This window comes from Ciona intestinalis, chromosome 9 (assembly GCF_000224145.3).
Source record: "Ciona intestinalis chromosome 9, KH, whole genome shotgun sequence".
Taxonomy (NCBI): Eukaryota; Metazoa; Chordata; class Ascidiacea; order Phlebobranchia; family Cionidae; genus Ciona; species Ciona intestinalis.
This window is the reverse complement of record NC_020174.2, coordinates 5,701,807-5,713,894: the sequence shown is the minus strand read 5'-3', so window position 1 is coordinate 5,713,894 and position 12,088 is coordinate 5,701,807. Positions and strand designations below refer to the sequence as shown.

Sequence of the window (12,088 nt, the reverse complement as noted above, 5' to 3'; positions counted from 1 at the left end):
CTGTGTGTTGAAACGGAGAGAAATAGCTGACACGCGTTTGCGCCGCACGAAAATTGAATTCATGTTTCGCTCGCGAGCAAATTATTACCACGACGCCCGCGGCTTGATTAGGGTACAAACGTCATGAGTAAAATTACTAAGGGCATTTGTTTCCGCTCTGCCCATCATATATTATACCCTCTGGGCTTAGTATAAATGGTATTGCTTATATGATTACTACTGGTGTTCATATATATGCCGGCACACATACATTATGGTTTATTCTGTATCCTGGAAACGGAAACGCAAAGGGCATCAACGGGTCGCTGTACCTTTGTCATAACTATCAATCCTGTCCAACACACGCGATGCTGTCTTATACAACACGATGTGTCACTAGGAAATCGTGCACTGCAAAACATGCGGGTCTACGGTTTGATTTATTTAAGTCTGTAATGTGATAGGTCAACTAACTTTTCATATAATTTACAACGCAAACTATGCCTGGCCACCTTCCACAAACCCCCACAAAACTACAATCCTTCTGAATCACATTGTTTTCCTTTATATACGTGCTGTCTATCTAAACTGGCATACAAATCTAGTTTATAATGCACGTCAACTGTCCGTGTCACCGAACCTACTACGATGACTCATTGTTCTAGAAAGCACCAAACTCTACTCAACTCATGAGCGCCATGTAAGAGTAACAGTCGTTTTCTTCGTATCTCACTCACGCCCCATGCTAGCGGCGTTTTTCAGTCACCTCGCCTCACCAATTTGTTTAGCAAAAGCAAAGGACAACGAACTGATATGTTGGCTAGCTCAAAGTTATATTTATCTTTCCGCAAGTAGAACGACTGAACAGCTGATTCATCATCAGGAATCGCTAACAAGACGTTATTATGGTGAAAAACTAGTCTGTACGTCAGAGAAAAGTTCATGTACTTTGAATGAATGTACGTTATTTATCCACGCGTAGCAGGCCAATGACAGTCGTTATATCACGTGTGTTCTGTTTCATAAACCTGGTGCATGTTTATTGGTTATCACGAGTTTAGCTTTGTTGCTGGTTACTTTACATTTTTTTTAAACTAAAGTTTGGACAACTTAAAAGCAAGTAAGCTTACATGTATTGTCCTTGGTAACGTACGTCACAACGATAGCAACATCTAGCCTCGAACCCGGTAACTCTATATGTTGGCGGCTGTGGCACGAACCACTTTGCCACAGCGCCGACTCGTATTACTCCGCATGGCGGAAGTTCGATACATACTTATATAGTAGGGTGGGGGAAGATGGGACACCTTTTCATTTGGTAGTAAACAAAAATTTTCAAAGAATTTCAAAACCGCATCCACACGACTCCCATAGATTGTTGTTAATTGGTTAAAACACAATCAGAATATTGAGATATTGTGTGCTAAATGTGTCTCATCTTCCCCCACGCCACTATACTTACTTATTGAAAAGGGTGAACACTTTTAAACATGAATGGGACATTTATTTCAACGAGCACAAATCAGTATTCACGGAGTACAAGAAACAGTTCCGTTTAATTATCATTATATAGTACATTGTATAATATTGTTTGCAGAACAAGTCAAGCAAAAGTAAATAAGTCATAAACGCCTCAATGCGCTTATATATATAAAGATTAATACACGACGGGCGTTACGGAAATGTTCATAAATTAACTTTGACTAGGGAGGTAGTTTGGGCATCATCTCATGGCCATTCACCACACACAAGTGCCCGAATTATAATATATAGGTTAACTCAAACATGGCGTACTGACTGAACTATCGAACGTCACTTTTGCGGTTGTTTAGCCTTGGACGCCTGACTGCCAATAACCCTCGGCAGTATGGAAGTTGGCAGGATTCTGCAGGGCAGTCATTGGAGGAACGATCATGGACGAAGCTGATTGGTCAGTAGCTTGGGCGCCAACTAGTGCATGGTGTTGATGGCCTGCGTTGAGAAATACTAATCAGTTAGTTGATTAAGATTCTTTACATGAACAACTGATACTGAATAATGACAGCTGTGTCATGAACTAACATATAGTAGGGTGGAAGGAGATGGGAAACCTTTTCAATCTACTTTCTCGTCCGATTTGGTATTAAACTAAGGACTTTCAAAGAATTATAAAACCGTATCCTCGCGACTCTCATAGACCGTTGTTAATTGTTTAAAACACGATCAGGATATTTGGAAATTATGTGTTAAAGGTGTCCCATCTTCTTCCACCCTACTATTGTGTTATTAAAAAAAGTATAAACAAAAAAAAGAAACATATAGAGAGAAAAAGCAATAAAACCACTTGGGTCACTTACCTACGTGCATACCACTCAACGATGCTTGGTATATACCGCCGTCTAGCGGTTGCATATGAGAGCCGTGGTGGTCGTGATCGGGCGATGGTTGGTTGGCTGAGCTAGGGGGTGTGGGTATTGTGTTGTGGGATGGTTCTTCAACTCTGCGGTCATGATCATACGATGTGTAGTGTGGTGGGGGTGTAAGGTTGCTTGGACCACCACTGGATAACCCGTATAAGTATGGAGCTTCGTGCATTCTGTGCATGGGTGGGAAGTGCTCGACTTCTGAGTAAAAAGTCAAGTTAGAAACGAATGAATAAATGAAACTGTTGATACCATATATCATACTTCCTGGTTGTTTTTTTTTAACAAGTCGACGGATATGGTTATATAATTCTGCTGATACTGCTTGTGTACTACTAAACGGTACGAGAAATTAGAATAAAAACGTCTTATCTTACCCCACAACTATACGTAAATTTGAATGAATGAATGTAACTTGCTTTATTCTCGCGTGAACGGAAAACAACAGTCCTTATAACACGTGTGTTCTGTTTCATCACCTCGTGTGCGCTAACTTATTACCACGCATGTAACTTTGTAATGACAACGGATAAATTAATGATTACTTACTCATGGTTTGAGGGAGTGACGTCATCTGGTATCCGTTCATTCCCGTGTAAGGTTCGGGTGGCATGTGGTAAGCTGGGAGCTGGTGGTTGGCTGGGTGAGGTAGTAGTGTTAAATCAGTGGTTTATGAATGAAATGTAAGTTGTTTATTCTCGCGTGGAGAGCAACGATAGTCGTTATAACACGGGTGTTCCGTTTAATACACCTCGTGCTCGCTTACAATTACCACGTTTGTAACTTTATTGGTGATTATTTTTAGAGAATTTCCATCAGGCTAATTACATCACACAAATATAAAGCAGGTAAAATAATATCTGTGTTACTTCTGCTACCAGGTATAATGTAAAATAATCTGTGTCGGTTTTTGTATATAAACGTTACACATATTCTAACGTTTTGTCTGTCTTTCAGAAAAACGTATTTAGAGTTTGGTATATAAATTATATTTGTGTTTTTACCTTGGGAATGCCTGTCGTGTAACGCTGGATTATATAAATATGCTGGTCGTGTTTTAAACAAATAACAATGGTCTATGAAAGTCGCGAGGACAAGGTTTTATAATTCTTTTAATGTTCTTTGTTTACTACCAAAATGTACGAGAAAATAGAATGAAAAGGTGTCCCATCTTCCCCCATCTTACTATACTTGTGTTTTTACCTTGTGCATGCTGTTGTGTAACGCTGGAGTAGACACCACATTGGCCGATACTTTGTTGATCGTTCGTTCTACGCATTACGTCAGAGCCGTCACTAGCGGCGCTGCTGCGCTGGCTACGTATTTTCTCTTCACGTCGCCATTTTGCGCGACGGTTCGAAAACCAAACCTAAAAACAAAATGGAGTCGAGTCAGCAAAAAGCGGTACTCATAAAAAACAAAACATATAAAAAGTTAAATACGAAATGCCATATTTTATAGGGGTTATAAATCGCATATTTAAAAACTTTTGCACAACTTTTAACTGATAGGCACAAGTCTATTATGGGAAAACCGAACTGTAGTTAATATGATATCGACCTGTATTCGAGCTTCGGGTAAATCAATTTTTGTTGCCAGCCTTTCCCGTGCGAAAACATCCGGGTAGTGAGTCCTTTCAAATTCTGAAGAAATAAAGTTACATTTGTGTTAATTATTACAAGTTTGATCTTGAAATCAATGCCTAACATTTTGCATATAAATTTGTTTTATTTTGTTTTCAACATATAAACAAGTTTTCTTAGGTACATACAACGTGGAGTATCTGGTCACTTATAATAGACAGTTGTCATTCTAACTTCCAACATCGCTAAAGATGGTGTTTGTTTTAAACCGAAATAATTGAATTGAAAATCGGGTTATGCACATGGGCAGTTGTGTTTATATTTTCTTTGGTTTTCATGAATACCTTTTTCAAGAGCTTCGACTTGAATTTGTGTGAAAGAGGTTCGGTTTCGTTGGAGTTTACGTTTCAATTGAAGGCGGGCTTCACTACTACCGTCTTTGGCTTCTGATTCCACAACCGATTCCTTGCCTGGAGGTAACAGCACGAAATAGTGTTTATAAATACACATATACATCTGGATTGCTAAGCTGGTATATAGGAATGAATTGGCAGAACTTGAATAGGAAAAGGTTTTGTATACAACATGTAGTCTAGTGCCGTGTAGGTATGGGTAAAATAGACCATGTTTTTATTCCATTTTATCATCCTATTTAGCAGCAAACAAAGAATATTTATAGAAATATACAAATATGTCCAGTAAAAGTGTGTTGTTGATTGTTAAAAATAATGAAAAAAAATCTATCTTCCCCCACTATATATATGCATCGGGTTTTAATTTCATACTAAAATATTTATTCATTATAACTGTATATATAGGTTATGTGACTCGTAACTCAGGCTAACAGTATATATTGAAATATATTCTATTTTATCTTATGTATAAGATATACGAGAAGATGAGAAAACTGTCATATGATTGATTTGTATTTGATTTTTGATTCCGGATTACTTTCTAATTCCATCATGAGCCACGTTTTGTGCAGTGGAGGGTAAACGTCAAAATATAACACGCGTTGACAGCTTTAATACACATACGGGTTGTAGCGTTAGCGGGCGACATTTGTGACGTAGGGGATTCAATTTTCGGAGGGCGGGTGGGGATTAAAGCAGCAAAAACTAAAAATCGTGTTAAGGCGACGTGACCCGTGTCGGCCTACACATGATTAAAGTCTCGGCGCAATCAGAATGTTGTCATATCGCAGATGATGTCGACATCTTGGCATCAAGGCTTTGATTATTATTTTTTGTAAATAATTAGCCCGCGCGTCGATGCAACTTATGGGTGAAATATTTGACATGGGAACCAATACTTTTGCGGCGGTATGGATATTTGTGCTGTTGTCTTTTTGACAGGGGTTAACGCTCGCTCAATTGAGTTAATGCATTCCAATCCAAAGTGACTAACTCTTGAAGCGAAACTGAAAACGGATTCACGCCGATTTACGGATCCGCATATGAAGGATAAAACACTCTATATGCGTCATTATTTCTCACGGAGCAGAAATCTACTATGATTCAGACCTAAAGTATATCCCAAGGAAAGCATTTCTGTTTATATCTGTTTAATCGCGGGTTAAAAGCGAGCTTAGCACGTTTTTAACTGCTGGTCGAAGCCAGGTATTGGAATCTGAGAGCGTGTGTAATCTAGCAGAAACTTTAGGACCGAATCGGCTGGCGGAAAGATAAACAATACGAATGCGGTCGCGAATGGTGAAAACACACCTGCGGAGTTGAGACCTGGAAATCTGTTCTGTATGTTACTAAAAAATAACTCGATTTTTGGCATTGCTTCACACGCCTATTGCTGGGGGTGCGGGTAAAAAGGAAAGAGATATATACGCGGCTGCTTTATGCTGCTGTGTTGGACAACGTCGGCAGCCAGTTTACCCTAATCCACATGTTCAAATTAATTTCCTTCCAGCTGAGTGGCGAAGTAGCTTACATGGTAGCGGGGTAGGGACGTGCACTGCCCGTTGTGAGAAACTATTCTGAGATGGATTATCCCGAATCGGTCGTAGACGATAATCGTTTTTCGGGCGAATTGTAAGCAACTGATTTCTTTGCAAAAAATGTGAATAAAATATCAGTTCATTTGACCCTGCGTTCGGCTTAGGTTAAACGTCTTCGTATACTTTGTTTTACAGGCGAAGAATCGTGGCTGAGTTCTGACAGTATATACAATGGTAGATTGAAGGACATTGTCCGCGAATACTTCGTCATGGTGCGTGGATTGTTGTCGAACAGTCGAGGCCCAGCGGGTTTGTCGGCGCTAAGACCCCATTCATTCCGATGTGAAATGGAGCGAATGAGGAGAGAAGCAAAAGCTTAAAAATCAATGAGGATAAATCCTCCTCTCGGAGGCTGTAAGTCGCGGAAGAGAAATACGTTGCGAGAAACTTTCTGCCTCGTCTTTTCCACCTTCTCTGATTTTTACTGACGATTTTCGTTGATCAACTTGACTTAAAACTTTAGCAAAGATATAACTCGAATAAAACATGACCCCAAAACTCTAACGTAGGTATATGCTATGCTCGGCTAACCCCTGCTGGGGTGGCAGCTATCGCCGTACAAACGTGAGAATGTGCGCTTATTCAGGCTTGAAATAGAGTTATGTTGCAAGCTACGGAATGTCAACAGAATTCGCTAACAAACTACTTAGCTCTGGCCGTGTCACGGATGTCTTTCATTCTCTCCAAAATCGATCGCTCATAATCGAGTAGGCCGGGTTTTAAGCGAAACTTCGGCGGGGTTTTTGGTCGTCGAGAGCCCGCCGACGGATCGATGACACGCCGGTATCGATCGCGGTGCAACTTGATTCATAATAACTCGGTTTATCTTGGAATTAGCTGCAGCGTCAGATAGGAAATGCGGGGCTGGGCTGGCCGGTTGCGGTCGACGGATCTTTACGTGACGCGACGGGGCGAGAGATCCAAAGAGCTTTTATTATTTATTTTCGAACGCGGCTCGGGAATCGTCTTGAAATCCCGTCCAATTAATCATTAATACGGCTGTCAGTGGTCGGGAAATAGTTTTTATTTTTTCAACTAATGGAAACCAGAGACCCGTTGATGGTTTAAGCTCAACGTAATTATTTTAGAGAGGCAAACAGAGGTGACAAAGCAAGACAACTTTAAGAAAATCCCAAACCACCAAAATCGACGGGCAGCAGTACTTTGCGCTTTTAATGCCGCGTGTCGCCCACAGCGCGGGGCAAAGGACAAATTTCTAGTTAAGATTGAAATCAGTACACTTGCCTCCTTGGCACCGTGGTCGTCGATAATCATTTTAAAAACTCGATAATTCAAAGCGTTGACACGCGGCGGCTTGCATGTCGACGCGATGATCACACAGAGATAAAGCTAATCCTACGCACAACTGTTTGGCCCACAAAACTAAAATACTGGTGAAAAATATGGGAAAACCAAAGTAACGAGCAATCTTGATGAAAAGGTTTTTGCGTAAGTTAAAAAGTAATTAAACCTGCACACACAATCGTGAAAGCATATTTTTTTACACAGACTTTATAAATTCCAATGCAAACATGACACCCCATGTGTGATATAATTTTCATTTTAAACATTTCCGTTTAAAATTAAAACCACCATGTTTGTATTAAAACTGATAGAAAACCCGTGTTTTATGCACCCTTATATAAATTCGTTTATAAATACCGCGATTCACAAAAGTGACTTTAAATAAATGGACACCATATATATACGTCATTTGTAAGCTAAACAGGGGTCTTACCTTTCAGTCCCATAAGACCTTCGGCCGCAATTTGTTCCTGGCACATAGTTTGCTGGGGCAACCAACCGTTACAAGTTAATGACCACTCTAACCCCAACTGCGAACCCGATTTTGGATCTCGACCAGTCGTCTCAATGAAACCTCCGGTTTGGTGGTCACCGTTTAAGTTTCGAAGAACGCGGTTTATGGAAGACACCTATATTTAAATGTCTAGGTAACTTTTGATGCCATTGATTTTTCTAACACAATTTTTTACTGATGTTTCTGTTTTGAAATATGCTATAGTTCATTAAGTTGAATTGATATTTTACAGATACAAAAAACATTTTATTTTTATGTTATATTTATTTGTTCGGTATTAAAATACATTAATCATACATTCCGTTTTATAAAGTGTTTCTCAAAGCCAGCCAATCCAATCTACACGTCCAAGGCATATAGCTCTACATTATAATTATATTCATACGAAGTTTAAACACTTACACTCGGGATATTATCGTTGTTGCAAATTCCTTCGTTTAACAAACGATCCCTGATCTCCCATGCAAATATACTGGGACACTCCCGCTTGTAGGAAGCGATTTTGTTGACGACTTCCGGGGTTGCGACTCGAGGCTTGCTCCCCCCGATTGCCCGTGGACGGATTGTCCCAGTTTCGTAATATCTGTGACCGAGAGAAAAAATTATGTTTAAAACTTTTTTTTTTAATTTGTCGATTTCAATAGAAAAATAACAGCACATATGAAAGATATTTAACTTTTGACATCACTAAATATTTTTTGTAATTAAATCGAAACGTTTGAGATGAAAATCGTATCAAACATATATTCATTGTCGTCTCTACCACAGTTTTCAAGTTGCTTTAATGGCAGAAATGTGAAACATATTTTTTAACATTACACACTTATAACAATCATTAAATAAGTTATAAACCATAAAAATATACAAAAGCTCACCTTGCTAAAATTTTACTGACACATCCGTTCGATACTTGCAGGATCCGCGAGATGTCGCAAGGGCGCGCACCGTTATGTGCAAATTCGACGATTTTTTGACGAATACTGTCAGGAAGGGGTCGGCCGTTGACGAACATTCCGCCTAATTGATTCATTCCGCTATGACCTAAACGCGAAACAAAAATGTTTTTTAAATCAGAATAAGTGGTAACGTGTTTTAAATAGGTGTGTACATAGTATTAGCCCGTGAATATTAGAATTAAAACTGAATCATTTAAATAATCGAGGTAAACTAGTTAACCTAATGTTTCAATAAAGTTTATGTGTATATATAGTAGATACACCAACGTAACAAAACTTTGCTTTTATATATTAGGTTATACAATATTTCTCATATCATTTAAGGTTACAAAGCGCATTGATTTTCGCACAGAACTTAACCGTAAACAATAAACATACGCGTCGCAAGGAAATATAGATTAGGAGTCTTACAGCGTGTTTGGCATATTCCCTTCCCTTACCTAAGACGTTGAATTGCGCGTCGTTTATTCCCAATAGCCCGCTCGCGCTTGCTTTTAAAGTACAGACATACAGTAACAAAAGGGGGATTAGTGATGTTTTAGTGTGTTACTCTAAAGGAAAATGTCACGGTTTGACCTGGCTTGTCCAAATTCGTACCAGGTTTTATGAAATATACATAAGAGTTAGTATAACGATATAAGGGGTAAAATAGGACACTGTGAGCTCATAATATCCCATATTTCCTAATCGCGTTTTCAACAAAAAACAACGCTCTTATAGTTGGGAGAATACCTTTATATAACTATTTTATTCTTTATTGGCTACCAAATATGAAGATAATTAAACATGTTCCATGTTACCCCAACCTACTATACATAAACGTACTAAAACTGTCTTTATGTTTAAAAAGCGAATTTGTAAATTCGCGCGAAAATTTAAACATCGGAGCCGTAAATCATGTGCGCGCGGTCGAGCGTAGGCTGATGCGTTTAATTGTTTTATTCTATGACGTCACAATACGAACCGAGAACGAGGCGGGGTGCGCGTATTTTTGAATTGGTTAACCCTCAGTTCGATTGTTTTAGGAGTCGTCGCATTTCTTTCCAATCCATTAACGCTATTGTGATAAATCGTGGGTGACCGTTCGCTTTTTAAGACAAATTGCGGTTCGTGAGCGATTGTGTCGTAATAGGTCACACATAAATTTCATCTTACACAAGCAGTGCTATAATGCGTCATAGCGCAGATCGTAAAAATTAGCTACGTTCGTTGAAATGTCGTATAAACTTACACGACTACAAGCGGTACATAAACACTTTATGACATAATATCTACGACAAACTTTAAAAAATAATGAAGAAACGTATAGTAAATATATTCACGCCATATCTACGTATTTAGCCATTTCGCGCACTTAAAAATAGTTGTTTGGCCACTTCACAATTTGTTATATGGCCAGTTTATTATCTGATCTGGATCAATTATAACAAGCGCATCTTCCATCTGGATCCTGATGAACTGATACAACGCGAGCGGCGACATACAGTCTGGACATTCACTCGTTCCCAATCAAACGCAATCCGATTTCAATCTGGAAAACGGCAAACACGACTCATCGGTCGGCATTTAATGAATTCTGCGCTCACTGTATTTTAGTGATTTAATATCGCCGTTTTCCAAGGACGCAGGATTAGCCCATCGTGTTAAACTAGGCGGAATGACCCACTCGATCGCTGGATGACGATTCGAGTATTTGGACAATTATTAGGATACTTATCAGGCAGATTATTGAATTGATACAGTTTTCGAGAAGGGGATTTATATCTCGTTTGCAATATATGCATACAATGCTATATATAAGTTTTATGCGCACATATTTTCGGGTGATTTTTTGAAAAAAATATAGTATTCAAGGAATTATAAATGTACATCTCCGCTTACGACTCCTATAGACCGTTGTTAATTGTTTAAAACACGTTCAGGATATTTCAATATTATGTGCTAAATGTGTCCCGTCTTCCCCCAGCCCATTATACAATAGGCGAGGGGTATGGTAGGGCCATAGCAATTTGTAAACTACCTTTTTTTCTCACACCCAAGTTTGTTTTATACAAGCCCAATTTAAAACGTAATAAATGGCGTTCGATTCGGCCACTGATGGGTAATCAAGGTCGGTTGAAAAATCAGTGTTAACCATATAATGGAACGCGGCCTTTTCGTTCCTTCCAGCACTAATGCGCTTTTGTGGAAAGCAGGAGCTCGAATTATCCACAAAGGAGACAACGCATTAATCGAGTCCCGCAGTTTAACGGTAACGTGGGAATTTCAAATCATGGAAGCTTTCTCTGTGGTGGACACATGGAACTTTCGTTTAGCGAACCGCAAATCGCTTGTTAATCAACCTCACCGATATTTATATTATGTTGCTGAATGCTGTGCACGTAGAACATGCGAATCATGCTTGCACAATATAATTCGTATTTGTATACTAATATAGTACTGTGGGGTAAGCTGGAGACCGTAAGCAAATAAATCATAAATTTCATTTCCTGATTCAAACAATTAACAACGCTATTAGAGTTATGGCTACGGTTAAATAACTGAAAATATTCTTTGTTTACAACCAAATGGGACGTAAAAAGTGAATGAAAACATGTCCCATCCTACCCCACTCTACTATAGTTGTATAATATAAACGTACCTTTATGTGGAAGACTTTCCCTATTAAAACACAACGCCATGCTGCTGGCTTGCCTACAAGAATCGTACGTCGCCATTTAAAATATTTCGCCGAAAATGTCCAGAGACAGAAAATGTAAATTTTCCTAAATCAGAAAAGTCCTTTATATATAACAGTATATGTCTGTCATTAAAATAATGTCAGTAAGGTTTAAAATTATAAGGTAAACAATTCATAAAGGCATGCAAAAATTACAAAGAATATGTCTTGGTGGTAATTAATATGTTTTTTTGTATATTTTTTTAAAGTAGAACGGGGGAAGACGGTACACCTTTACCACATAATATCTAAACTTTCTAGTTGTGTTTTTAAACAATTAACAACGGTGCATGGGAGTCGTAAAATACGGTTTCATATTTCTTTGAATGTTCTTTGTTTACTACCAAATTGGACGAGAAAACAGATTGAAAAGGTGTCCTATCTCCCCCCACCCTACTATATCATTTTATTTATCGTCTGCTTGTTTTAACATATTATCCTGTTTAATTCGACCAAGGTTTATATTTCAAACATTAACCATCTCGGTTTTCGGTACATAACAAAAACAAGCGACGACAAAATAAAATTTCGAAGATATCGCGGTTTCCGAAAGCAAATTCAAAACACGAAAATCGAAGTCGGGACAACATAACATATGACGGAGCGATAAGAATGAAAT

At 38.7% G+C, this 12,088-nt stretch overlaps 1 protein-coding gene across 2 annotated transcripts; it reads right to left on the bottom strand.

The window, feature by feature from the left end:
* Positions 1–1,461: 1,461 nt before the first annotated feature.
* Positions 1,462–11,583, bottom strand: pax6 (homeobox transcription factor Pax6). 2 transcript variants are annotated; one of them, XM_026835747.1, is made up of 10 exons: positions 11,392–11,583; positions 8,670–8,835; positions 8,197–8,377; positions 7,714–7,909; positions 4,309–4,434; positions 3,942–4,024; positions 3,585–3,750; positions 2,931–3,020; positions 2,316–2,579; positions 1,462–1,950 (listed from the first exon to the last, which is right to left on the bottom strand). In XM_026835747.1, exons 1-10 carry the CDS (start codon positions 11,465–11,467, stop codon positions 1,808–1,810), a joined length of 1,491 nt encoding a protein of 496 aa, XP_026691548.1. In that variant the 5' UTR covers positions 11,468–11,583; the 3' UTR covers positions 1,462–1,807.
* Between the last annotated feature and the right edge of the window lie 505 nt (positions 11,584–12,088).